The 25019-nt window shown below is 44.6% G+C and overlaps 1 protein-coding gene across 4 annotated transcripts in view; it reads right to left on the bottom strand.

Moving 5' to 3' along the window:
• Positions 1-2788: 2788 nt before the first annotated feature.
• Positions 2789-25019, bottom strand: part of AXIN2 (axin 2) — a 70935-nt gene continuing 48704 nt past the window's right edge. For all 4 annotated transcript variants that reach the window (XM_060271976.2, XM_035104031.3, XM_035104033.3 and 1 more), the window contains exons 5-11: positions 21648-21788; positions 20733-21241; positions 20298-20489; positions 19741-19971; positions 18861-18956; positions 16454-16621; positions 2789-5822 (exon numbers count right to left, since the gene is read on the bottom strand). In XM_060271976.2, coding sequence (XP_060127959.2) covers positions 5696-5822; positions 16454-16621; positions 18861-18956; positions 19741-19971; positions 20298-20489; positions 20733-21241; positions 21648-21788 — 1464 coding nt within the window. In that variant the 3' untranslated portion in view covers positions 2789-5695. The remainder of the gene's footprint in view (positions 5823-16453; positions 16622-18860; positions 18957-19740; positions 19972-20297; positions 20490-20732; positions 21242-21647; positions 21789-25019) is intronic.

Below are 25019 nucleotides of genomic sequence, written 5' to 3'. Positions count from 1 at the left end.
TATCTCCACTAAACAGCCTGCCATGTATTTGAAGACATTTTATTTTTTGTTTCTACAGACATCCAAGGGGGGCAAAAAGAGAGGAAAGAAGAAGAAAAGAGAGAGGCGAGTATTTTAGAATGGTGATATATAAAGATGCAAAGGCTTATATGGCAAGCGAATGACTTCAAACTGACTCAGACACATTCATCTTCCCAAGAAGAATTAGACTCAGTGTGATTCATTTTAATAGCAGAAGAAAAAGAAATAATACTACCGTGCAGTCTAAGTTCCTAACCTTTGATGGTAGAATAGGGAGAAAAAAATAACTTTATTCCCCCATGTTGCTGAAGTCTGCCTACCCATCTGTTATGTCCAGCTCATCAATTAAGGTGAACCCGTGAACTTGAGAAGGTGTTTAATAAAGACAGCAATCCATTTAAATGTGGGGAGCTGCCTGCAGCTTTATTTTAACTGAGAATTCAGTTCTTAGCCCTGTGTACTCTGCGTGAAGTTTTTCTCATGTTAGGAATGAAGTCTCCTCTCACATGCAAAACAATTCCAGATGCACTGTTACTACCTGGGCAAGAGCAGAACAGGGAGAGGGCGGAGGAAGGACTAGATGCCATTTTTGGATGACACAAAGGAAAGAAAGCACAAGTTTTTAACAAGGGGTGTAAAAAGGGCACTGCAATGGTTGGCAAGTCACAGATAAGAGAGGTCTCAGGTGTCAGGTAGCAAGAAGATGGGGACTACAGTGAAGCAGTAGTTTTCACCAGGGATAAATCATCATCTGAAGAGATGTGACTGGTCACAAAATTAAATTCCTGAATCATAAGATGAGAAGGTTGCAGAAACTGAACACAAGGTGTGTGTGTTTTAATATCCAAGTCTTTTTACAGAATGCAGAAACAATGGCTGAGAGCGTTTGGAAGCCTATGTTTAGAGCTTACAGCCCTTGTTCCCAGCCATTGTTTCAGTGATCAAATATCAGCTGTCTATCAGCTGTCTATCAGCTCCATCTGGTACACAGGCTGAGACCCTACCTGCCTGCAGACTGTCTCGCCAGAGTGGTGCATGCTCTGGTTATCTCCCGCTTGGACTACTGCAATGCGCTCTACGTGGGGCTACCTTTGAAGGTGACCCGGAAACTACAACTAATCCAGAATGCGGCAGCTAGACTGGTGACAGGCTGGGTGTGGCCGCTGAGACCACATAACACCGGTCTTGAAAGATCTACATTGGCTCCCAGTACGTTTCCGAGCACAGTTCAAAGTGTTGGTGCTGACCTTTAAAGCCCTAAGTGGCCTCGGTCCAGTATACCTGAAGGAGCGTCTCCCCCCCCCATTGTTCTGCCTGGACACCGAGGTCCAGTGCCGAGGGCCTTCTGGCCGTTCCCTCGTTGCGAGAAGCCAAGTTGCAGGGAACCAGGCAGAGGGCCTTCTCGGTGGTGGCACACGCCCTGTGGAACGCCCTCCCATCAGATGTCAAAGAGAAAAACAGCTACCAGATTTTTAGAAGACATCTGAAGACTGTTTAGGGAAGCTTTTAATGTTTAATAGATTATTTTATTTCATTTTTCTATTGGAAGCCACCCAGAGTGGCTGGGGAAACCCAGCCAGATGGGCAGGGTATAAACAATAAATTACTATTATTGTTATTATATGCTGCTGGGACAAGCCCTAGACGAGTGTTTCCCAAACTTGGGTCTCAAGCTGTTTTTGGACTACAACTCCCACCATCCCTAGCTATCAGGATCAGTTGTCAAGGATGATGGGAATTGTAGATGAAAAGCTGCTGAAGACCCAAGTTTGGGGAAAACTGCCTAGGACCATGTCTGGACCATCTGTGGCTCTCTGGATTTTACTGTTAATGCGCATTGTGAGAACGTCAGAAGCTCCTCTTGACTTCAGAAGTCACACTGTTCAGTGGGGACTGTAAGGTAAGTGTTGTTTAGCTTCTTACTGAAGTGGGACACCCACCAGGTCTAAATACCTTTTTGACAAGGCCACTTTTGTGTTAATGAGCATTAATGGGGCTGAGTGACTCAAGAGAGCCACCATTTTTCTTCCAGCACTGCCTCAAACCTTGCCCTGAAGACCTCTTATATGATGTGATACACGCTGATTTAATCTATGCCTAGGGCCTAGTTACTTCTGCTTTGACGGTTACCCACACGGACTTTTCAAGGCTTAACTTGCTGTGACTCAAGTCTGCCAAAAATGACACGTTTCGTCCTAGTCCCTCTGCTTTCAGATACATAGGTGGCGATTGTAGATACTTACGGTACGTTAGCTACTATTAATTAGTAAGATAATACCAAACATTTAAACTGAGAGGAAATAGAATCCTGCATATGCTCAAAGACACTCTCTTCTTTGCCTGAAGGCAAAATGAGCCATGTTTTCCTGGCATCCAGGGTCTCAAGGCTAAATTAAGGTTCATTGTAAAACCGCTTGAGATTTCAACTTTCATTACTTCAACTTTTCAAACTTAAAATGTTTTAAACTCCCAAAATTGCCTGGATTCCTGTGGTTTGAGATTCAGTGATCTTAGGACAGCTGTCTAAAGATGATAACTTAAGATTTCCTCACTCCCATTTAATTAACCCACCACTCAATTCAACCCCTTGCATTTTCCTTTTAGTCTCCTTTCCCCTCTCCCCTTCCGACACAACAAAGTTCTTCAAATGAAACTCCTAGGAATGTATTTCTTTGGATTCAGGATGGTTTGGGTGGTTGAAACTTGCTCTAATAAGCAAAAAAAGACCCTTAGATTAAAAAACCAGAACAAAAAAAGGGGGAAAACATTATATTAATTTGAAAAATATAAAAATTTTAATAAAGGCTACATCTCTTAATTACAATAATTATTGTACCAAGTAATTTTTTTCTTTAAATGAAACTCTTTATAATGCATAATTTACAGTATAAGTAGAACAAATGTCATGGCAAAAGTCATAAAGTACAAGGACTTGTAGTAAAAAGGCATAAAATATATTATACATAAACCCCTTTACACAAAGAAGGGAAGAGTTTGGACCCTGAACACAGGGCGTAACATGGCATATTAACACCATGTAGGCACAGGTACTGTACTGATTGAAGTGTTTTTCTTAAAAACACACACTAGAGATAGTGTAATAATAGCGTTTTCGCATCACATTCTTTCCTACACTATATACAGACGTATTATACAAAAGAAATGTAACATTGGCATACAATGCACCAATTTAACACAATAGAAATAAAATGTGTTTTCGGGGTGGGCAGGTGGGGCTTAAAATTTTTGCCACAATACACACAATCCAATTAGAGAATGTGTTTGATAGTTTGAACGACGACACACCCAAAGCGAGAGACTCTGTTGCCCTTATGTAGCTCAGTGGAATCTTTTATTATGGGGAGCCGTAATTTCATCCTCTAGAAAGTTGGAAGCAAGCTACGCAGGATTGAACCGGGCACCAGCTCATAGCTTCCATTTGCTATAATGGAATGGGATGGGGCGCCATACACTTTGACGGTTTGGCCGATTAAATATAGTTTACCATACAGAAAAGTACCACTACCGAAAATGTGGCTACATTTCTTCAAATAAATAAATAAAAAAGCATCACTGATTTTGTTGAAAAGCATTCTATTCAGGGTTTCCCAAACTTAGGTCTCCAGCTGTTTTTGGACTACAAATCCCATCATCCCTAGCTAGCAGCTGTGGTCAGGGATGATGGGAACTGTAGTCCAAAAACAGCTGGAGACCAAAGTGTTTGTGTGTGTGTGTGTGTGTGTGTGTGTGTGTGTGTGTGTGTGTGATCTGGCTAAACTGGTGTTTATGTGAACTGGATCGTTTCATGTACCGCTTTTCATAAAACTGGACTATATGAACCATTTGGGTCTGCATTAACTTCATAATTCTGCACTTGGGGACTTGCTATAGCAGGCATCCCCAAATTGCGGCCCTCCAGATGTTTTGGCCTACAACTCCCATGATCCCTAGCTAACAGGACCAGTGGTCAGGGATGATGGGAATTGTAGTCCAAAACATCTGGAGGGCCGGTCTGGGGATGGCTGTGCTATAGAATGCTTTGCTGAAGACACTGGAAGCAATGCAATGCATTGCATACTGCAATGCTACAAAAATACAGACAACTGTATATTCTTACCACAGAAACTGACTGACAAGACCCATGTATTGTTAATTACCCCCTGTAGCTGTTATATTTATCCCATGAGAACACTGCTAGGTCTGGTGCAGAGCCAACATTCTCAATCTGCCCATGGTTAGGGGGTTCAGGAACACCTATGGGCTTGTATTCATTCTTCGCCCTCTCCTGCAGTGAATTTTCCCCAAGCTCATCAAGGTGCAGCATTCCTTTGGACCATCATTAATGGTAGCCATGGTGAGCTTCAAACCAAACTTCGCAACCATGATTGGAAGCAGGCTTGAGTAAACTCTGCTAAACATAACCACAGCTAGTCTTACCATCAAGGCAGATATAACCCTGCACCGTGGTTACGTGGGTGGCATTGTGGTCTAAACCACTGAGCCTCTTGGGCTTGCTGATCGGAAGGTCGGTGGTTCAAATCCCGGCGATGGGATGAGCTCCCATTGCTCTGTCCCACCTTCTGCCAACCTAGAAGTTTGAAAGCATACCAGCACAAGTAGATAAATAGGTACCACTGCAGTGGGAAGGTAAATGGTGTTTCCGTGCGCTCTGGCTTCCATCAGTGTTTTGCTGTGCCAGAAGCATGCTGGCCACAAGACTCGGAAAGCTGTCTGCAGATGAGCACCACACCCCATAGTTGCCTTTGACTAGACTTCACCATCCAGGGGTCATTTACCTTTTACCTTTACTGTGGTTATACCCAAAAGAGGATTTGTGGGGAAAGGAAGCAGGACAAAGAATGTAACGGTCTATGGGGTGATCCTGATCTCCTAACCACGGATAGGCAACCGAGTATTGTATATCTGAACCAGACCTAACAAACAGAGCAGCATTGATTCAAAATCTACCAATTTTTAGAAGAGTAAATGTGTAAGACAATATTCCCTCTTCCTCCCCTTTTCCTCCAAGAAAAAACAGCTGGAGGAATAATGCTGGACAGAACATGGTTCCAGCTTATTTTCTAAGGTGGCAGAAATGAATTCACTTTTCTTTTCTTCTTAATAAAAGACAAAACTCTAATGATTTAGATAGTGGAAACAAAGTAAATAATAAAAATATAAAACCACCCCTTTTTCCATATCACATCTTCTCTTCTCTCCATTGTTTAAAGCAGCATGTCCATAAACTGGACTTAAGGGAAAAAACCAGACTGTTCAATAAATATCAATAAGGATTACTGTAAGGTAAGCTGTACACAGTTTCTCTTAGTCCATAAGGTTTGGGATCCCCAGGAAGCCATATATTATATATGGAAGTCTTTCAAAACATGGTCTGCATCTTCAATAACCCAGAGTGGTCATGTTTTCAATAAATAGTTCGGGGTTGTTAACATCCTTGCACCCAGCTCAACAGACACCTTTTTTTAATTAAAAAAAAAGTAAGGCTGATTTGGCAAAGTCTTCATAGACCTTAGTTTGTCTGTGTTGCTTTTTCTTCATTGGTTCCAAACTTCCTTCAAAAGCTTTGTTTGGTGGTTTTGTCCAAAAGCCAGCGTCTTTTAGCTTATGTCTCCTTAAAACACACTCACACAGACAATGCCAGCCAGTCAATCTATCAGTCAATCCTCTCCACTTTCCCAAGGACTCTTCCTTCGTACATTGGCAGAACAGTGTCGTCGTTCCAGATTTCTTCAAAAACTGCACCGCAGTCAAACTCTTTGCTTGCCTTCTTGAAGTAATACCTGGAATCAATAAGATCAACAGATGCAAAATAAATGAAGAGCATTTTGGAATTGCTGTTTTTTAAAGTGTTTGTAGCAAGCATCCACCCAACGTTCCATATCCAGAATGCCATAGGAGCCCAACACCCCTTGCCCAAACACCAAACTCTTATGTTTCCATGGGTAGCTATGGCAGAATTGAGACAAACACCACCGAACCTAACATTAGAAGACCCTGCTGGATCAGGCCAATGGCCCATCTAAGTCCAGCATCCTGTTCTCACAGTGGCCAACCAGGTTCCTGTGGGAAGCCCACAAGCAGATTGAAAGCAACCTGCTGGATCAAACCAAAGATAGAGTTCAGCAGCCATAATTTGCTGCCTCCTAATTGCTTCCAGCATCCTCTTGCAAGGTAGGAGATCAACAGAACACCCAACTGGCCCAAGCAACTAATATTCAACACTGCCTCTGAATTTGGCTACCGCCACTGATCAACCCTACACTCTGAATTGCACCTCCTCCAAGCCCCTTTTATAAAGGCATCTAAGGCAAGTGGCCATTAGCTCATCTTGTGATCAAATTGTGATCCATTTGCCGCAGGCTGGCACTACCTGACTGCTTCTTTGACACAGTACATCAATATGATACTCAACGCATCCCCCCCAAAAAAAAGCTTTGCTGCATCTTATAATGTTGTTAACTCTCAAGCACCACCTTATGATTCACCCTAAAGGTACACATTACGGTTACAAAAGAGATGCTACTGAAAAACAGCCTGGGCACGGCAAGTGAACCTTGCCCTGGTTGTTACGTAAGGACACATGGATTTCCATCATCACCGTGTGAAACTCCATAGTCCCATTTCGTGCTGCTGACTGTTCTTGAAGTGGTGCATGTCTTGAAATGTGGTGGTGGAGACCCATGTGGCAAGTTATGTTACATCTAAGGGAGGAGGATTTTGACAGGCCCCATTGGTATGCAGAATTGGCTTAGCTTGCAGAATGTAACTTTTATCTATGGTTTGGGGGCAGGAAATGAGAGCTTGTGACCCTCCGGATATTGTTGGAGTACAACTGCCATAATCTCTGACTATTGGCTGGGGCTGATGGGAACTGGAGTCTAGTTGCCTGCCTCTGGTTTAGGGACGGGCACACACACACACACACACGAGAGAGAGAGAGAGAGAGAGAGAGAGAGAGAGAGAGAGAGAGAGAGAGAGAGAGAGAGAGGGAGGGAGGGAGAGGGAGAGGGAGAGGGAGAGGGAGAGGGAGAGGGAGAGGGAGAGGGAGAGGGAGAGGGAGAGGGAGTCCAGACTGGACCTCAGCATTGCAATTGAGCCCACACTGTTTTGAGAGAGCTGTGCTGACAGAGAAATTATTGCAACTCAGAATTCTGCCTTATGTTCCTGTCATAAGATATGCAAATGCTGGACTGGAAGGAGTTTGTGTCTTCACAGAAGCTGCTGAGACTATTTCAAGCAGACTTATCCACTGGCAAGGTTTTAAACCACCACACTTTTTGAAAAACCCTACTGTCATTCTTTGTGTCAAAGTTTTGCAATAGACCACTTTAAAACGATCCTGCATTACCAGCACCCTTGCTATATTGGCTTATTATTATTATTATTATTATTATTATTATTATTATTATTATTTCAGCAATCCCTCACAGAACGTATTATACCTTTGCTTTTAAAAGTTTTATATATCTGTGGATAAGAAACAGGCTTTGGGATTTCTGCTGTGTTTTATTGTGTTAATTTTATTATGTACAGTAACCTCCGCAAACCTATGTTTGAATTCACTTGTGTACATTCAGCTTTACACATTTGGCAGAAATGTTTAAAAAATTAAAAGGGGGCATAAAGGGGGTGGGGGAAAAAAGACTTTGAAAATCCCACCTGCCATTGTACCCAAAGCATTTTGACTATACATAATTATGGCTTTAGCCGTGATTCCCCAGAACGTAACCCTCTTGTAAGTCATGGGCACAACTTGTGCATAATGTGATTAAGTGCTCTATAAATCTTTGTGTACAAGCAGATGGGAAAGAGGAGTCAGTGAACTGAAGCCCTGAAATGGGAGGTAAATCTGCTTTACGGCAAGCACAAGTTCAATTCTGGCCACGACGAGGTGATTGCAGCACCATGGTTCTCAAATATCAGGAAATGTCTGGCTTTCCCCCTCAGTTTATATCAATGCCCACAATCTTCCCTTTTTATCATTTGCAAGACCAGCACCACAGATTTTGCTCAACCACATATATTTTGACAAAGCAGTCTCCATGAGAACAGGCCCTACTGTAGTGAACTGCCCCCCCCCCAAACCAAGCCAAGCTTCCACAGCTCAAAGATCTACACAATTTAGATTGGGCACATCACATTCTGGACATGTAAATGCAACTTAAGAGGAAAGCTCTTTGGAAAAACAAAAAAGGGCAAAAAAGCGAATTGAATGTACCATTTTATATATATATATATATATATATATATATATATATATATATATATATATATATATATATATAAAAGGAGGCACCTTTGGGACAGGTCTTTAAACCACTTACAGATATTGGCAGCAGGAATGCAAATTTTCTCCCTGGCCAAGCATCTGATTTAAGGGAATAAAAATCCAAAACAAAACCCATTATTTCTGATGTAGCCATATGACTAAACCTTACAGAGCGCCGCTCCTACAATTTAGAGACTTCTACTAAAGTGGATTTTGAAGGAGGGAGAAAAGTTACGCATTGTAAAACCGGGAATATTTCATTTGAGGCCTGTTGTTGTTTTTCTTTTTCTTTTTTAGTAAAAGCTCCAAACTGCTGACACATTCCAAAGAAGAACATCCAAAAACAGAACATCGCTTTAAAACAGGACAGAGATTGCTACATCTCTGCTTAGATATTTCCGAGTGGCCCCCTGCGTAATGAGCAATCTTGGCTTAGATTGCAATATTTGACACAGAAAGGTCAAGCCGGAGCGTCCAGCTTTCCCTTTCTTCAGGCTTGGGGGCTCCTTAGATCACGAAGCCAGTGCTCATGCAGACAAAAAAAAAATAACGCCCCTTCCCCTCTTGTGTCAAACAGTAAGGACCCCTCTATTATCCTGAATTAGACCGTTCAGCTTCTTGATTAAAGGTTCCTTTTATCCCCCCCTTCCAGCATTCTTCCTTCTCAGGCTGTTTAATTGCATATGCACAAAATGAAGGCCTTCCATTCAGTGGGTTAGCATTTCAGGAGCCTGCTTGTCTACTAACACACACACACACACACACACACACACACACACACACACACACACACACACCTCCTTGCACCCAGGCTGATCTCTCGCCCTCTTCCAAGGAGCTCTCTTTTACCATGCAGTCACCAGCAAGGAAATATTATTATCGGATCAGCCTTAAGGGGAAAAGACCAACCAAGCACCACCCAAGTTTTAAAGTAACTAAGTATATTCAAAGGAAAGGAGGCTTAGTCACATTTTTACCTTTTTTTAAAAAAAGTATCCCCTCAACTTTGGATTTCCTCTTATAAAGCAACTTTCTCTGGCTAGGAATCTACTCGAGCACCCATTTTTGCTTTGATATTTAAGACCTCTGAACATACCAACAAGAGACTGGTTTATCTGACAAGAGTTTTATTTATCTGACTTTGATTAGGGAGGTAACAAGATGGCTCTCTTAATCAAGTTAGAAAAGGAAAACTGTTCAGTCATAGCACTTTTTTTGTGTGTGGTCACTTTCAGATGAACCCATGGATGTAACAAAATCCATTTACTTCAGAAGAGGCCAAAATTCTCCCACCGCCCAGCCTTCCTTTTGCTGATCCAAAACCAAAATACAATGAAACTTCCTTCTAGAATGCCTCAAGCTAGCAGGCCAGAGAGGAAAAATGAGGAAGGAAAAAAAGAAAAGAAAACTTTGAATGAGGCACAAAAGGACTTTCACTCCGTTTTATCTCCTCCTTTCCAAGAGGATAAACAGCTGTAGCAATAACTTCCCCCTTGATCTTAAAACTCTGGCAGCGTTGACAAAATTCTTTGTTTGAACGCCACATTTTTATTTTCTTGAAAGAAAGAAGAAAAAAAGAGGGCCGGGGGGGGGGGGGACTCCACACTCTGACCTTTTCCATAACTACAACCTTATTTCTCACAGAGAAGTGCAAAAGGGGGGAAGGGGCGTTTGGTGGGGGAGAATGCAAACTAATATCTCTCCCCCCCAACAACAACCTCTTAAAACACATCAGGAGGTCCTTATTTGCTTGTGGAGGGGGGGGGCTCTCCACTGAAACACTTTTTTAAAAAATGTGGCAAGGTTTGCTTTCTTTCTCTCCCCCTCTTCTGCTGCATGTCTCTCCCCCCCATTCCTCCCCCCCTTTCTACATCTGGCACCCATACAGTCTACAAAGCTTGGAGTTACTGCTCTTTTTCTGAACTACTGCCATGTTACCCAACACTATGCAGAGCGAATATATGAGAGAGAGAGAGAGAGAGAGAGAGAGAGAGAGAGAGAGAGAGAGAGAGAGAGAGAGAGAGAGAGAGAGAGAGAGAGAGAGAGACTGTGTGTTTGTAAGTGTAAGGGCATGCCTCTGATATTGTGTGTATGTGTGGAGAGAGAGAAACTCCAAAACTATTAAATCACATCCTAATATTTTTCCTAAAAATAATCAACAAAGGCACATACCCACCCCTGAGCTCACGCCGCCTCAACTGAAGAGTACCCCAGCAGAAACCCGAGGTACATATGTTGCAAACTGACTGGTTCAATAAAGAATTCTGAGTGTCAACCATTTATGCATGCCTTTGTGTGTTAAAAATGAAAGGCACAGGCTTCAAAGACATGCTTATTAAGTGTGCCTTGGAACAAAATCAATGCCAGATGTGACCAGAGCAACCAAGCCACCCCTTCCCCTCAGCAATCCCTGCAACTCTGGGCAGTATATATGGCCCTGCTCCTTGAAGGTCACCTGCAGCTTCACTCTTCATCCCCTTTCCCCCCAACCCACCCCCAAATAATAATAATCAAAGCTTGGATCAAAATGATTCCCTGAGGGAGCAACACGTTCAGATAATTAGTTTCACCTTGGGTCTGTACAACACCCCCCCCTCAATATATATATATATATATATATATATATATATATATATATATATATATATCGAGGGGGCGGATCTTGTACAGTATCTCTATCTATCTATTTATCTATCTATCCATCTCCCCACTGGTCTTTGGCCTCAGCTCCTTTTGTACACATTATGTACAAAAGTCAAAGAAATAAAAAAAACCCATAGTTATCTGTCACTTTAGAATGCTCTAACCACACTTACAGCTACAGGTAGGTAGCCGTGTTGGTCTGAGTCGAAGCAAAATAAAAAACTCCTTCAGTAGCACCTTAAAGACCAACTAAGTTTTTATTTTGGTATGAGCTTTCGTGTGCATGCACACTTCTGTCAGTGTGCATGCATATGAAAGCTCATACCAAAATAAAAACTTAGTTGGTCTTTAAGGTGCTACTGAAGGAGTTTTTTATTATCACACTTACAGCGTTATCCTATAGCAGGGGTCAGCAACCTAAGGCCCGTGGGCCAAAAGCGACCCATGAGCCGGCCCCGAACCGAGCCACCCGCTTAGCGAGTCCCACCACACTGCGCTAAACCGGAACAGCACAGCGTGGGGACTCGTTTCCACGGTGCTGGAAACTGCGTCTCCGCAGACACAGACACCGGAAATCGCAGGCACAAGCACGCGATCCGTCCCACGAAGGGATCTCCGCTGGAGTGAACCGGCCCAGCTAAGGTAAACCTTGCCAACCCCTGTCCTATAGGAATGGTAACAACCTCAGCTAAGCATAATTAGCGTCGTTCCAGGAGTTCTTCAGAGGTTATCAGAATGAACCGGTCCCAGTTTTCCCATCATTGACTTCCATAACATACACATTGTAAGCAAATTCAAGGCCCCCTGGCTTTGAGTCTACTTAAGAGATTTTTAAAATTCTGGAAATTTTGAAGTCATTGGAGGAGGGAGGGTTTTGTAAGGAAAAAAAGGGAAATTTGGGGATAAATGGGGGGGGGAATGAACTACTTTGCATATCAAAAGACACTTTGTAACTTTATGCATTATGTATATTGGTTTACCATATAATTATCGTATCTGGTATATTAAAAGTTACACTTCATCCAAACAATAATTACCAATTGAATTTATTAAGGTGTTTTGGGGTTGTCGTTCCCCCCCCCCCACAGCAGTGTGAATTGAACCTAAACATTAGGAAGAACTGTTCGGCAGTGGAATTTGCTGCCAAGGAGTGTGGTGGAGTCTCCTTCTTTGGAGGTCTTTAAGCAGAGGCTTGACAGCCATCTGTCAGGAATGCTTTGATGGTGTTTCCTGCTTGGCAGGGGGTTGGACTGGATGGCCCTTGTGGTCTCTTCCAACTCTATGATTCTATGAACGGCAACAAAACTTTGTCACTCTCTACTTTCTCCTGCTTCCAGTCCTTTTGAGGCCTGTTAAAGAGGACAGAGGCAGACCTATCCCAGATCTATTCCAACAAGAGGAAGGCCACAATCAAAGGAGGCACCAGATCCTTCTTCCTTCTCCTGTGACAATGGCAGTGCCTTCCAAGAGGCAGAGATGCATCTTGCTCTTGTATTTGAGAGTTTTGCACTTGCAGTTGACAGATGAGGACTTACATAAAGGCTTTCTTGTTGCACACTTTTAGAAATCATTTGAGGGGGGAGTGAATAGATGAACACCTTGTCTTAAACATTCTGTTCGTCCTTGTAAAAGAAAGTGTTTCACGATCCCCATTTTTAAAAATAATAATAATAATAATTGAAGGGAAATGAGGAAAAACACTTTTTTAAAAATAGAATTTTTGTTCCCCACCCCTGGGACTTTCGCATCTCCACTATATGTTTTCAGACTCATGTCTCCACTCCATTCATGGCCACAGAGACCTGGTGTGGTCCTGAATTTTTTGTGTGCTTGGGATGGGATGGGGAGCAGATTTGAACAGTGTTAGAAACTGGGATAGAAAAGCTAGGAGCCAAATGGCTTGTAGGACCTGGGTTATGGGTGCCAAAACAGAATGTCTAGTTGCCCCAGGGGGGAGGGGAGGGGTCGGCAACACTTTTTATTTATCATTTTGATGAGCATGAACTAATACGCAGTTCACATAAGTGACACATTTTTAATATCACCTTTTTAGCAGAAACTATTCATGCATGTTTCAATTTTGTGTTTAGAATAAAGAAGATTGGTACCGTACTTCGGTTTTCAGAACACTCTACTCTTTATAGTTAAACTCCTTAACATATTGTCTATCCTTAACATATACTTCGAGGCTTCAAAGCACATACATTTCAGTAATCCTTGAGTGTCAACCAGGTGCGAAATATGGCACTTAAGACTTTTTGAGGTGCTCGCAAATGGAGAATCTTTAGGTGCAAAATGCGCCCGGCGCCCTGCTAATTTCAAACCCTGGATTTGGGGCGGGAGGGAGAAGCTGGAGCCCTTGAACTGGCATCCACTTGCACACCGGTTTTCTGGGCCTATGTTTGCTATGTACAAGAGATGCAGGCTCTATGCTTTCCTCTATGCTCATCATAAAAAACATACTAAGGCAATTTACAAAAATCCTACACTCAGTTTGGTGGTGGGGACCATGGATCCATTCCATAAGACTGGCACCAGCAGACTGGACATCACAGTTGAAAAGGGGCCTATGTACATTGAGGTCTACAGTCCAGTTTACTACCAAACATTAGAGCTCTGCTTGATCAGCTCAATGTACCATCTCGGCCAGGGGTAGTCAACCTTTATATACCTACCGCCCACTAAGGCATCTTTCTTGATGGTAAAATTTCCTTACCGCCCACCAGTGCTCGATGGAAGGAGGATTCAGCTTGTGCCGCAGAACCCCCTACCGCCCACCTAGACTCCTGAAACGCCCACTAGTGTGCGGTAGGGACCAGGTTGGCAACCCCTGATCTAGGCCATCATTCTGGTCTCACGGTAGCCAACCAGATGTCTGTAGGAAGCCCACAAGCAGGGCCTGAGTGAAGCAGCATTCTCCCCCCACCTGTGATTCCCAATGCTACCAGTAACCCAAAATGCACAATAACTTCTCCTTGGTGTGTTCAGCCACCACTTCATAGAATTGTAGAGTTGGAAGCACTGGGGGAGGAGGAGGGGTGCGGGGGGAGCGCACCGCCCCTGGCAGCACTATCCCAGTGGGGTGCCATTGCGGCTGCCCCTCCCACCTGCTCTCTGCCCCCCCAGTGCCACAGCATGAAGCTCTGCCACTGGTTGGAAGGGACCCTGAGCATCATCTTGTCCAATCCCCTGCCAATGCAGGAATATGCAGCTGTCCCTTACGGGGACTGAACCTGCAACCTTGGCATTATCAGCACCATGTTCAAATCAACTGAGCTATGCATGCACTTGCACAACAGCTGTCCATACAGGGAAATCTGTCATTTTTCAGGCTGAGGAACCAAGGAAGAAAAGCACACGGCAGCTCAAACCACACGGATGCCGCTGCCGTGTGCTGGTTGCCCCTTGGAGAGTTTTAGTTCGCATTCCCACCAGCAAACACACCACTTTGGCAGCATATGTGCTGCTCCGTAGGGATGGACTTTATATGCTGTAATTTCACACATTTATATTCTGCTTTCCATCTGGTATGGGCACCAGATTCAAAGCGATTCAGAGTGATTTATAAAAAAAACACACACACACAACCCAGAGTGATAACCAACAAATGGCTATAGAAGCCAGATTTAAAAAAACAACAACATCAGAGTAAAGCTACAATGTGCTAAAAACCTGGAGGAATAAAAAGAAAAAAGCAGGGCAAAAGGATAAAGACAGAGTTGGTTGCCAGGCAAGCCTCCCTAGAGCACACATTCCTCAGGCAGTGCAGCCTGACAGCAAAAGGCCCTATCCTGGATTACTTCCTGCCTCTCCTCTGATGGCAGATGGACAGCCTCCAATGAGGACCTTAAAACATAGGCAGGGCATGTCTTCATAACACAGAAAACACGTCAAGGCAGGGGTGGCTCTCCAAATGCTGATGGACTCCACCCGTATCACCCCTGACCATTGGGCATGCTGGCTGGGGCTGATGGTTGGTGGTGGCTCAACAATGTCTGGAGCGGCACAAGATCCCCTACCCCTGCTTTAAAGCAGTAAGTTTTCCAGAGGAGCCAATGGCACGTTGTGAGCTTTTGGCAAAATCTCAGGTGCACCAGGGCAATTGTGAGTGGAGAAGACACAGAGGATCAGGAGGTTAAGAGTAACAAAGGGTAGGGAAGAAAACAATAGCTATGGGGGTAATTATATGGTCCTGCGGTAGAATGAACCCGCAGCTTCCAATCTGGGCCATAAGCCCCTCCACTGATGCTCATACAGACATCCACACCTTGGCTAATGTGAGAAGTGGGTATAATGTGAGAAGTGGGTTTGCCTGACTAAGGGACATTTGGCAACACAAATTCCAAATGGACATAGAATCATACAATAGAACTGTAGAGCTGGAAGGGATCCCAAGGGTCATCTAGTCCAATCCCTTGCAATGCAGGAATCTCAACTCAAGGCATATCTCACTAAAGGCACATTCACACATTGGGTATTTACACAGGACGTGCCAACAGAGGAAATGTGAGCTGCATGTCCGACTGATCATATGTCCTGTCCAGGAGATGGATATGTACCTCAGGATCTGAAATCTTCACTCAATGCTACAATATTGATTTCGTAGCCTCTAGTTTGCAGTACCTTCGGTGAAACCTACACCTCTCCCCACACAGTTTGTGCCCGATACCTTCAGCAAATAGTGCACCAAGTACAATGAATCAAAGTGGCTTGTTTCGTTTCACAAATTAGGGTTTATCATTTTAGTCTGTTTCCATGGGCAAGCAGGACTTTGATTTAAGTCTTAGTTGTTTACATAGCCTTGTGCAAAACAAATCAACAACCAAAGGAAGAACGCACTTCAGACGCTATCACCTCCCTTGCAAATAGAGACACATAGCTGTGATCTCGTAGGAAGCATTTACATGCGCAATAAACATTACTACCCCTCAGCAGCTGATTACTCTGAAGCTGATTATTTACATTTTGCAAACTGCAAAGTGGGAATAATTAGCTACAGAGCAATCGATTGCAGGGAAATCAAATTGTTAAAAACAAAACCAGAAGCACTTCTAAGGCAGCAGCAATAGCCAGGGAATGAACTCAGAATGAATGAACACCTATTACGCAAGACTGTGGCTCATCCGCTTATGAAAGGAAACTGCGCTAGCAACATCGTTATATAGTCTATCCACCCGGTGAGGCCTAGTCTGGTTGCTAGAGCAACCAATCCACCTCTTAACTACTATTGGTTTGGTGGGTAAATACAAAGAGGACAGCAGAAACTCAGACAGACTAGTGAGCAAAGTTGCAGCCAACCATCAAAAGGGTGCAGCAAAAGCCTTTCCTTGTGGGAGGATGCTTAGAAATATCTCTTTGGTTATTTTGGCACACGGTCTCTGCAAACACAAGGAAGAAGAAGAAGAAGAAGAAGAAGAAGAAGAAGAAGAAGAAGAAGAAGAAGAAGAAGAAGAAGAAGAAGAAGAAGAAGAAGAAGAAAGAAACCACAAATATGCTTACCTATAATTTCCTTTCTTGCTCAGCTGCTCTTTAAAGTGCCCAAGTGTTAGGCTCTGGGCCTTTAACATCCTCCTATAGGGAATTTCCTCTCCACAGAAAAAATAAGTGACAACCAAGTCACTAGGCTGGGAAGAGTGAGCAACAGGGAGTTTCTTTGGTTCTTTGTGACTGAAACATAAAAGAAGGGAGGAAAGAAATAGACATTATTTAAAAAGCATTTATGCCATAGTCAGAGAGCACAACTTCATGAGGAGCATATATAGTCAGCTAACCACCTATAGCAGCTGGATAGTAAAATAAATGCATAACCTTGATATCTGTTAGTACACCAAACTCTGGAAGTCTCCATGCCCGATAAACATTACCAGTGGATGGTTAGAGGAATGGGGTTTGCATTTAAACACAGGGCATTAAAGCCAAGGGGCAAGACCAGCATACTTTGTGGAGTTTTCAACCCGGAAATGCACAAGCTTAATTGCCAAACTGAAACCCATGTAAAAATCTCAAACTAGCCACTGAACATGTTTTGTGGCCTAAGGATTTACAGTTGGGGTGGTAGAACCTGTGGCCAATAGTGGATGGCAGCATGGGGAGCTGGCACTCGCCTAACCTGCTGTTGCCCATGTAGCCTTTGCATACAGGGATGGAGAGGGAGCAAGGCAGAAGTGAGGCTGGTGCAGTGCAAACGCACCAGTGGAACTAACCTGGTGCTCACAGAGGTGCTTCTGCACCTTGCCAACCTCCCCCTCTCTGTTCCAATATGCAGCAACAACAGAGGCAACCAGAGGTCAGGTGAGTGCTATTGCCCCACCCCACCTTCTGATATTGCCTGTCACCCTCCATACGCCAATACCATCTTCTCCAGCCATCATGGCCAATGGGCAAGGATGATGAGAAAGGTGGTCCAGAAATATCCGGAGGCCCACAGGTGTCTCATCCCTGCTTTATAGGCTCAAGTCAATTTGGTCCACAGGGCAACGCTCCTTGCAGCGCGATGTCAGTCTCATTCCCACCACTAATCTATGTGTTTCAAACTGCATTTTACCAATTTGTTACATTTTATCAATGATCTCCTTGTTTTTAATGCAACAGACTAACATGGTTATCCCTCTGGAAATCAACTAACTTGATTTCCAAGCCTCTACAACCATGTGGAATACAATCTTGTCTACCGTATTTTACACACACACACACACACACACACACACACACACACACACACACACCCCACAGGCCCCATAAGAGCCTTTTTGGTGGTGGCTCCACATCTGTGGAATGACCTCCCAACTTTATATTGTTTTAGACAGCTGATGAGAACTCACTCTTTCTGTCAAGCTTTTAGTGGTGGAATGGTTAAGCCATTTTTATGATGCTGTCAATTAAGTTATACATGGGCATTTTAAAAATCTTTTTGTTTATTATTATTTATATTGCCTTATATTTTGTAAGTTGTCCTGTGACGTGTGTGTGTGTGTGTGTAGGATGGTACATTAATCTCTTACTAAATGAATAAAATAAATCCAAAGCTTCACATGAGCAGAGGTTTCCAATTCACTTCTGTGTCAAGGCAAACACCATACTTTCTTCTACACTGGTGTGAATTAGAAAGCTGCTCATTACGTGCATATTAAAAACTGCTGTGTCCAGGTAAGAGATCTGCCTGTTGCACCAGATTCTGTGATGGAGTTACAGTCAAGCAGATTTTTGGAGTAATGATGTTGTGGAGCCAGTGGCAGGAGCAGCAGGTAGCCAAGCTCTCCTCACACCTTGGTACTCCCGAGGAAGAGCGATCCTCTTAGGGAATAACAAACAACTCAGTTACTCAGCAGAATAGCAACAGAGCTTTGAATGCCATGCAGGCAACTTCTGAGGCAACACTGACTTGGCATGTCAAAAGGTCACAAAGTGTTACTCCACAGTAATTTACTCTTCCTAATTTGTTCCAACTCTTTGTAGAGTGGCTTCAGGAAGAGGGAAAAAAAGCTACTCACACAGACAGCTGGTGGACTTAAGGTCAACCAATTAAAAATGAAAGGCTACAGTCAGGTGGCTTAGCCTGGACTTCAAACATTGCTCATTGCTTAAGATGAAGAGCGTAAGAAAGAAAACTTTAATTATTTAGACTGTAGCAGATTTCTTGTTAAAAAGAACTATCCTATAATTAGACTAATCCAATCTTTGTCCACTTTACAGGAATGTAAGCTTAAAATAAAAATAAAAATCAGAAAACAAGATTTGGAAAAAAAAATGTTTTGTTCTGTTTTCACCCCCATCAAAAGAGGAAAGACCAAGCTTTAGTTGCCACGGAAAGATTACATTTTCAAAGCACCACCCCGCTGATAAAACACAAGTTTCGAAAGGTAATGAATGATATCCAAAGCTAAATGTTGCATATGGCAACACTCACTCTTCTGCCGCTACGCTTGCATTGCAGAAAGGACTGTTTCCTCCTGGTACAGAAGTCAAGTGGTTGCGATCCCTGGGCTGACTCGAAGCTGAACATCTAAAGGTTGGAGAGCAGAGAAAGGGAAGAATGATTAAGGATGTCAAAATCCCACCAGTATATCTAATATCCAGGGCAGACAGTTAAAAGTATGCCTGCGTTTTCCAGTGAAAGACAGCTAGGCTCTTTGGCCATGTAACCGGATTCACTTCCACAACACGTTTAAGAAAAACAAACAAGGGCAGAGTTCAATATTCTAATTATTTGTGACTAGATTATAATTTCTAAGGCAATGTTCCATTTAATAGCTGGGCCTTGTGCAGCTTTGCACCACCAGACCTGCACATCACCTGCAGTGCCATAAACTTCCACTAGGATGAGGACAGCCAAACTAAAATGGCATTAACTTGCAAGGGGATTTACAAATCAAGCTATTGTTTTTTACAGCTGTTAAGAAGTTTTGTTTCATCTCCATCTTAAAAAGGGTTGTGCGAAGCTCAAACTGGACTGGAAAGAGCCTTCCTAATGACAAAAGAGTTAAGGTCGGGGAGGGGGCAAAGAGGTGGCCGCTGTGCTTCAGCCCCAAGTCACCCCTCCAAGAGGGCTAAATGAACCACATGAATTGGCACCACACCCTTCCCATCTTCCATTCTCAGGACTGACCACCAGACACAAGCCTGCAAGAACATAGCCCAATTTGCTTTATTTTCTTGCCACAAACCATCAGCTAGCTGATAAGGATGTGAAAACATTCAACTTTTGAAGATAATGTTTACATGTTCGAGACCTGTTGCTGCAAGGGCAGTAAAGAGGCACCCCAGCACCCAACCTGTAGGAAAGTTACCGTTGTTTCTGTGGCTTGGACACTTCTGCTAGCCTGCGGCAAGCTTCCTCCAGCTGGGCCAGAGTGTTAGGCGGCGTCAGAGGGGGCATGGCGGGGTCCTGGACGAAAGGGTGGGCGGGCTGTGCACCGCGTGGGTGGCTACTGCTCCCCCAGAGGTGGTGACGGGCTGGGCGCTCACCAGGCATGCCTCTGGTGGACTCTAAATTGTAGGCCTTCTTTGTGCTTTGTGTGCTGCAGAGAAAAAGACAGGGGAGAGGGAAGGAACAAGGTTATAAAAGCTGGAAAATATGAGTTTAACAGCGGCTTCTGTTCTGTGCACTCACTCTCCCAAAAAAAGAAAGAAAGAAAGAAAAAGAAAAAGTCTGTCATAACATGAAAAGGGGCTCTTGCCAAAAACATGACATTTCTGTGGTTTTTCTGGTTCCGCAGAACAGCTTTCATATTAAACCGGAGGAGCAAAAGAGCTCCATTTGTTTTTAGTGATTGTAAAAATAGACAGCTGTGTAATAGATAAATATTTACCGGGAGCAAGAGTGTTGCAGACAGCTTATATTTACCTATGGGGTTTGTGCTTAGATTGTCTTTCGCTCTCCAGCATCCACTGCCAGACATTCTGAGAGCGGTCCGCCTCCCCTCCAGGTAGCTGGATTCCTGGTGGTATGGAGAGCCCTCCTCCTTCCCCTCCTGGCAGGATGATGCCATCTGGTAGCTTACAGTTCCTTTTGGGTAGTGTCCCGGTTCGGCTGAGGCTTCAGTGAGAGAGAAAGGAGAAGAGCACTTAAGATTGCTGCTGGTTTGTCGTTCTGCTAGCTTATGCCAGAAACACACAGCACCACAGCTCCCCTCCTCTTCCCCGTAATCCCCAGCTCTTTGCAATTTCATAAACTACCAACCGCTACCCATTGTTTACAGAGCACAGTGTGAGTCACAGCACTATAGCCAGGTTTTGGACACCTGCCCTCCCCCATGCTCAACCACCAGAGGAAACTTACCCAAACGGCTCTAGCTGAGCCATAGGGAGGTCGACCCCCTTGGAGTGCCCCTTGCACTTTGAGTAGCAATAATAGTCACTGCCCCCAGCGGCACATAAACACTGGACTCGCTGGGCAGCTTCCGCTTCTATCTGCTCTTTCGTCTTGGGAATGGTGTGGTGGTGGATGTAGTGGTGGTGGACGTGGTTGGTGGTCTGCTTCGTGATAAATCCTTTGCCAACGAGGGCGCAGGCTGTGGGGATCGAGGCTGTGCCCGGCGTGAGGAGCAACTTGCCCCCGGGGAGGCGGTCCGGAGAGCGTGCACGAGGGCTGTGCCGGCCCACGCCAGGCGACTGGCACCCCGGGGTCTTCAGCACTCGGGAGAGGTGGTCGTCTAGGATTGCCTGAGGGTCGTCCTCGTAGCTGCCGGAGGGCAAGAGAGCAAGGGGGTGCTGCGGGTGCTGATTGGCCCCAACCTCTCGGCCAGGTGGTGCGCCCGCAAGTGCGTCAGATCCCTCCTTCTCTTCATCCTTCAAGAGCAAAACACGAAGGGCAATCAATCAATCAATCAATCAATCCATCTGCAGAGCTGAACAGGGGCATTGTGCATCTCTGCATTAACAGCCTGAAGAGGGGAGAACAGATCTACGGGGTGTGTGTGTGTGGGTGTGTGTTAGGTATGTTCTTGTCTTTTAAATACCAAGAGGCACGCAGTGAAAAAGGGGAGGCAGAGGGGGAATCATTAGCATTTTCGGGTTTTAAAGGCACGAGAAGCGACAGCTTGCCCCTAAGTAGAACGAAGCCCCGTGGTCTTGCCATCTCTTAACATCCCACTTTGAACCCCCACCTACCCCCTCCTTCCCTCCCTCCACCCTCCTAGCTAAGGGAGGCTGCTGCCCAGCAGGCGTCCGCCCCTGAAAGGGTTAATCCACCTACCTCTGTGATTTGCTGCAGCCTCTCTTCCAAGCAGTCCATGGTCTCTTGCTCCCGCTTGAGCTTCTCCAGCCGAGAGATGAGCTCGGCTGCGAAGGTGGCCGGTTCCACGGGGGTCATTTCCTTAGGAAGGCGGTGGGTTCGCTACACAGAGCGGGGACAAAAACAGCGAGCCATGTTTAGCAGGCGGCGGACGGCGAGGCAGCTCAGCCCATGCGGCATTCCTGGCCCCGTTCAGCTGGTTGCGTCTCCATGTTTGGATGAAAAGAAGTCCGCAACCAGGCATGGTCTGCTCTGGATTTTTATGAGCCGTTGCTGCGGCCTCATGGAGTGACATTCTCCCCAATAGCGCTTGCCTTCGGCAGGAGCAGTTGGTCGCACTCCGAGGAACCCTGCTTGTTCTCTCTGTAGTACAACCAGCCCATCAGTAACTACTCTGAAGTAGAAAATCTTCAAAGACTGTTGTCAAACATCAAATGAAAAACTCCGAGGTGGGAGGGAGAGACTTTAACTCAAGGAATAAAAGTGGAGTATAAACAGAAAGGAGTTGGAAATTAAAAAAAAATATAATAAGATGTTTGGGGGGGAGGGAAGGGAACTGAGGGGGGGAGAAAAAGAGAAGTCAAACGGTTGCAGATCAGAGAAGTGCTGGTAATTTATTTCCTGGCTACACACTGGGCACCTTTGAGGTAGTGTTGTCTCAACAGTGTCCTAGATCTCCCTCTCTCTCTCTCTCTCTCTTTCTCTCTCACTCTCCCCCTCCCTCTCCCTGCCCTCCATCTCTTTGTACAGAAAATGAAGGAAGCTGCTGCAGGCAAGCAGTGATACACTGCTGAGCGTGGCTGCCTCAAGCAGATCTATCAAGGGAAAAGGGAACATCTCCAAATCAAGTGTAGAATATAAAAAAGCAGGCGAGAGAATCTCTGCCAAAAGAAGCTAGGAAAGACCCCCACCCACCCGCAATCGCTGTTTTCATCTCATCTCCCCACAAGTACTCCCCTCCATTTCTTTTCGCCTTTGCCCTTAAATTCTGCAGGCACGCACGCACACACAAACACACATTTTATTTTATTTTTATTTTTTAAAGCAGAAAGCCGAACTGCCAACTCTTTCACATACTACCCATGAGATGAGGTGGGGCCTCTCTCTCTCTCTCTCTCTCTCTCTCTCTCTCTCTCTCTCTCTCTCTCCTGCAACCACTTAGCTTCAGAAATGATGTGAGGGTAGAAAAAGGCCACTCTGCTGGAAATTGTCACTCTTACACAAGCTGGCTCTATTCAGTTCCCTGATCAAAGCACTGCCTTACAGAGAAAGTCGATTTGCACGCCCCAGGACAAAATAATCTAATTTACAAGCGGAGGCTATAGAACTTTCTTTATGGAAGGGATAGGGAAATATAATAAATAAATAGAGAGAGCGCACATACACAAAACATCTCCGTACATCTCAAATTATCTACCTACCCACCTATCTACTAATGTTTTCTCTACTACATAAGAAGAGGAATTTGGTTACACAAATCATGAGACAAGATAGGTTAGCACTTGTCTGTGCAAACAGTTTTGCAGAGAAATGCCTCACTAGAAGAATCACACCAGCATCTCCCTCAAATCTTCTGTACTTTAAAGGAGAGGGCAAGTCAACCTTCCAAAATATATAGAACCAGATTAGCTGCTTTCCTTGAAAACCAAGAGGCAGGAAAAACACTGGTTTATTTTTTTATTTTTTTAAGGCACATATTTGGTACAAATATCCTCTTTCCTTTGCAGAAGCTGGTATGTCTATTTCCTGCCAAAAAGTTGTAAGTGGTGGTAGTAATCCTGGCTCTGCTCAAACAAATAGCAGAGCTCCCAGTGACTTCAATGAACACAGGATTTCTCCTGGTGCGTTTCTCTCTCTTTGACATCCTGGAGCAGACCAGAAAATGCAATGCATGATCCTTTTTTAGGAAAAAAAGAAAGAAGGGGGGGGGGAGCAGCTGTGGAAGTTAGGGGAGAGATTTAAGAAGGGTCTCCCCCTCCCCACCCCGTTTCCCTCCTAGCCATCCATTCATGTGGCTTAAAATGGGTAGGAGGGCAGACACTTCATATCAGTTCTTCAGAGCTAATCAACATGATACAAACAGTACCAGAAGGCAAGTCCATATTCATTGCCCAAAAGAAAGAAAGAAAGAAAGAAAGAAAGAAAGAAAGAAAGAAAGAAAGAAAGAAAGAAAGAAAGAAAGAGGCAGTGTTTGGGGGGAGGAAGAGGAGGGGGAGTTCTACCCAGAATGCATCTTTCCAATGGTGGCTGGGCACATGGAGCCCAGTGTGAAAAGATAACACCGGGGGGGGGGGAGTATTTCAAATTGGAATTTCCAATGGGGTAATAGATATGTGACAACATAAGAAGACTGCGAAAGCAGGACCTGAGTGAAAGACCACCCTCCTCACTTGAGATTTGGAGGCCTACTGTTTGGCAGGTGCATCTATAACAGTGACACTTCGGACATTTAGCAGAACCACCTGCTCCATCAGGGCCTGCAATGATTTTGCAAAGTTTATTTGCAGATAAAAGTCGCTACTCCACCGTGGGAGCAGGGCCGGGGTGGGGGAGTGCTAGAGTCCTGCGTAGTCAAATTGTGTGGGATCAATTCCAATCTGTTACCTCTGAGGATATGGACAGGCTGCTTGGACGAATGAAACCAACCACCTGTCTCCTTGATCCTTGCCCATCCTGGCTTATAAAAGCTAGACAGGAAGGACTGGGCGATAGGCTTCGCAGGGTGGTGAATGCTTCTCTCTGTGAGGGAGCCTTCCCAGACCCACTGAAAGAGGCGGTTATTAAACTGCTTCTTAAAAAACCATCTTTAGATGCGGCCAATATGGCCAACTATCGCCCAGTCTCAAATCTTCCATTCTTGGGCAAGGTGATTGAGCAAGTGGTTGCTGAGCAACTCCAGTCATGCCTGGAAGAAGCGGACCATTTGGATCCCTTCCAGTCGGGATTCAGGCCTCATCATGGGACTGAAACTGCCTTGGTTGCACTGGTCGATGATATCCAGTGGGCTCCCCCCCTATACTTATAGGGGTACCTACTCAATATTTGTGAAAATAAGGAATATTTAGGAGGGGCGCCCAATTTTGTCCTCTCTCAGGGCGTCTTATTACCAGAGGCTTGCCCATACCTAGTCTAGAAGCTCACATGGCTGAGTATGAAGGAAATAGCCAGGTAACCTTTTGGCCTCCCACTGCCTTTAGCATATGGTACTCAGAGTGCCATGGATACTGGTTTTTCGTAGCCAGCAAAAAGGAAACTTTGAGGGAGAAGAGGCAGACAGAAAACCTTCAGGTTTAAACCTAGAAAGAATTTCTCGTGCACCAGGAATGAAACTCT

The sequence above is a fragment of the Zootoca vivipara genome, chromosome 2, assembly GCF_965207765.1.
Source record: "Zootoca vivipara chromosome 2, rZooViv2.hap1.1, whole genome shotgun sequence".
Taxonomy (NCBI): domain Eukaryota; kingdom Metazoa; phylum Chordata; class Lepidosauria; order Squamata; family Lacertidae; genus Zootoca; species Zootoca vivipara.
The sequence above is the reverse complement of the archived record's forward strand: the minus strand, read 5'-3'. Positions and strand labels throughout refer to the sequence as shown.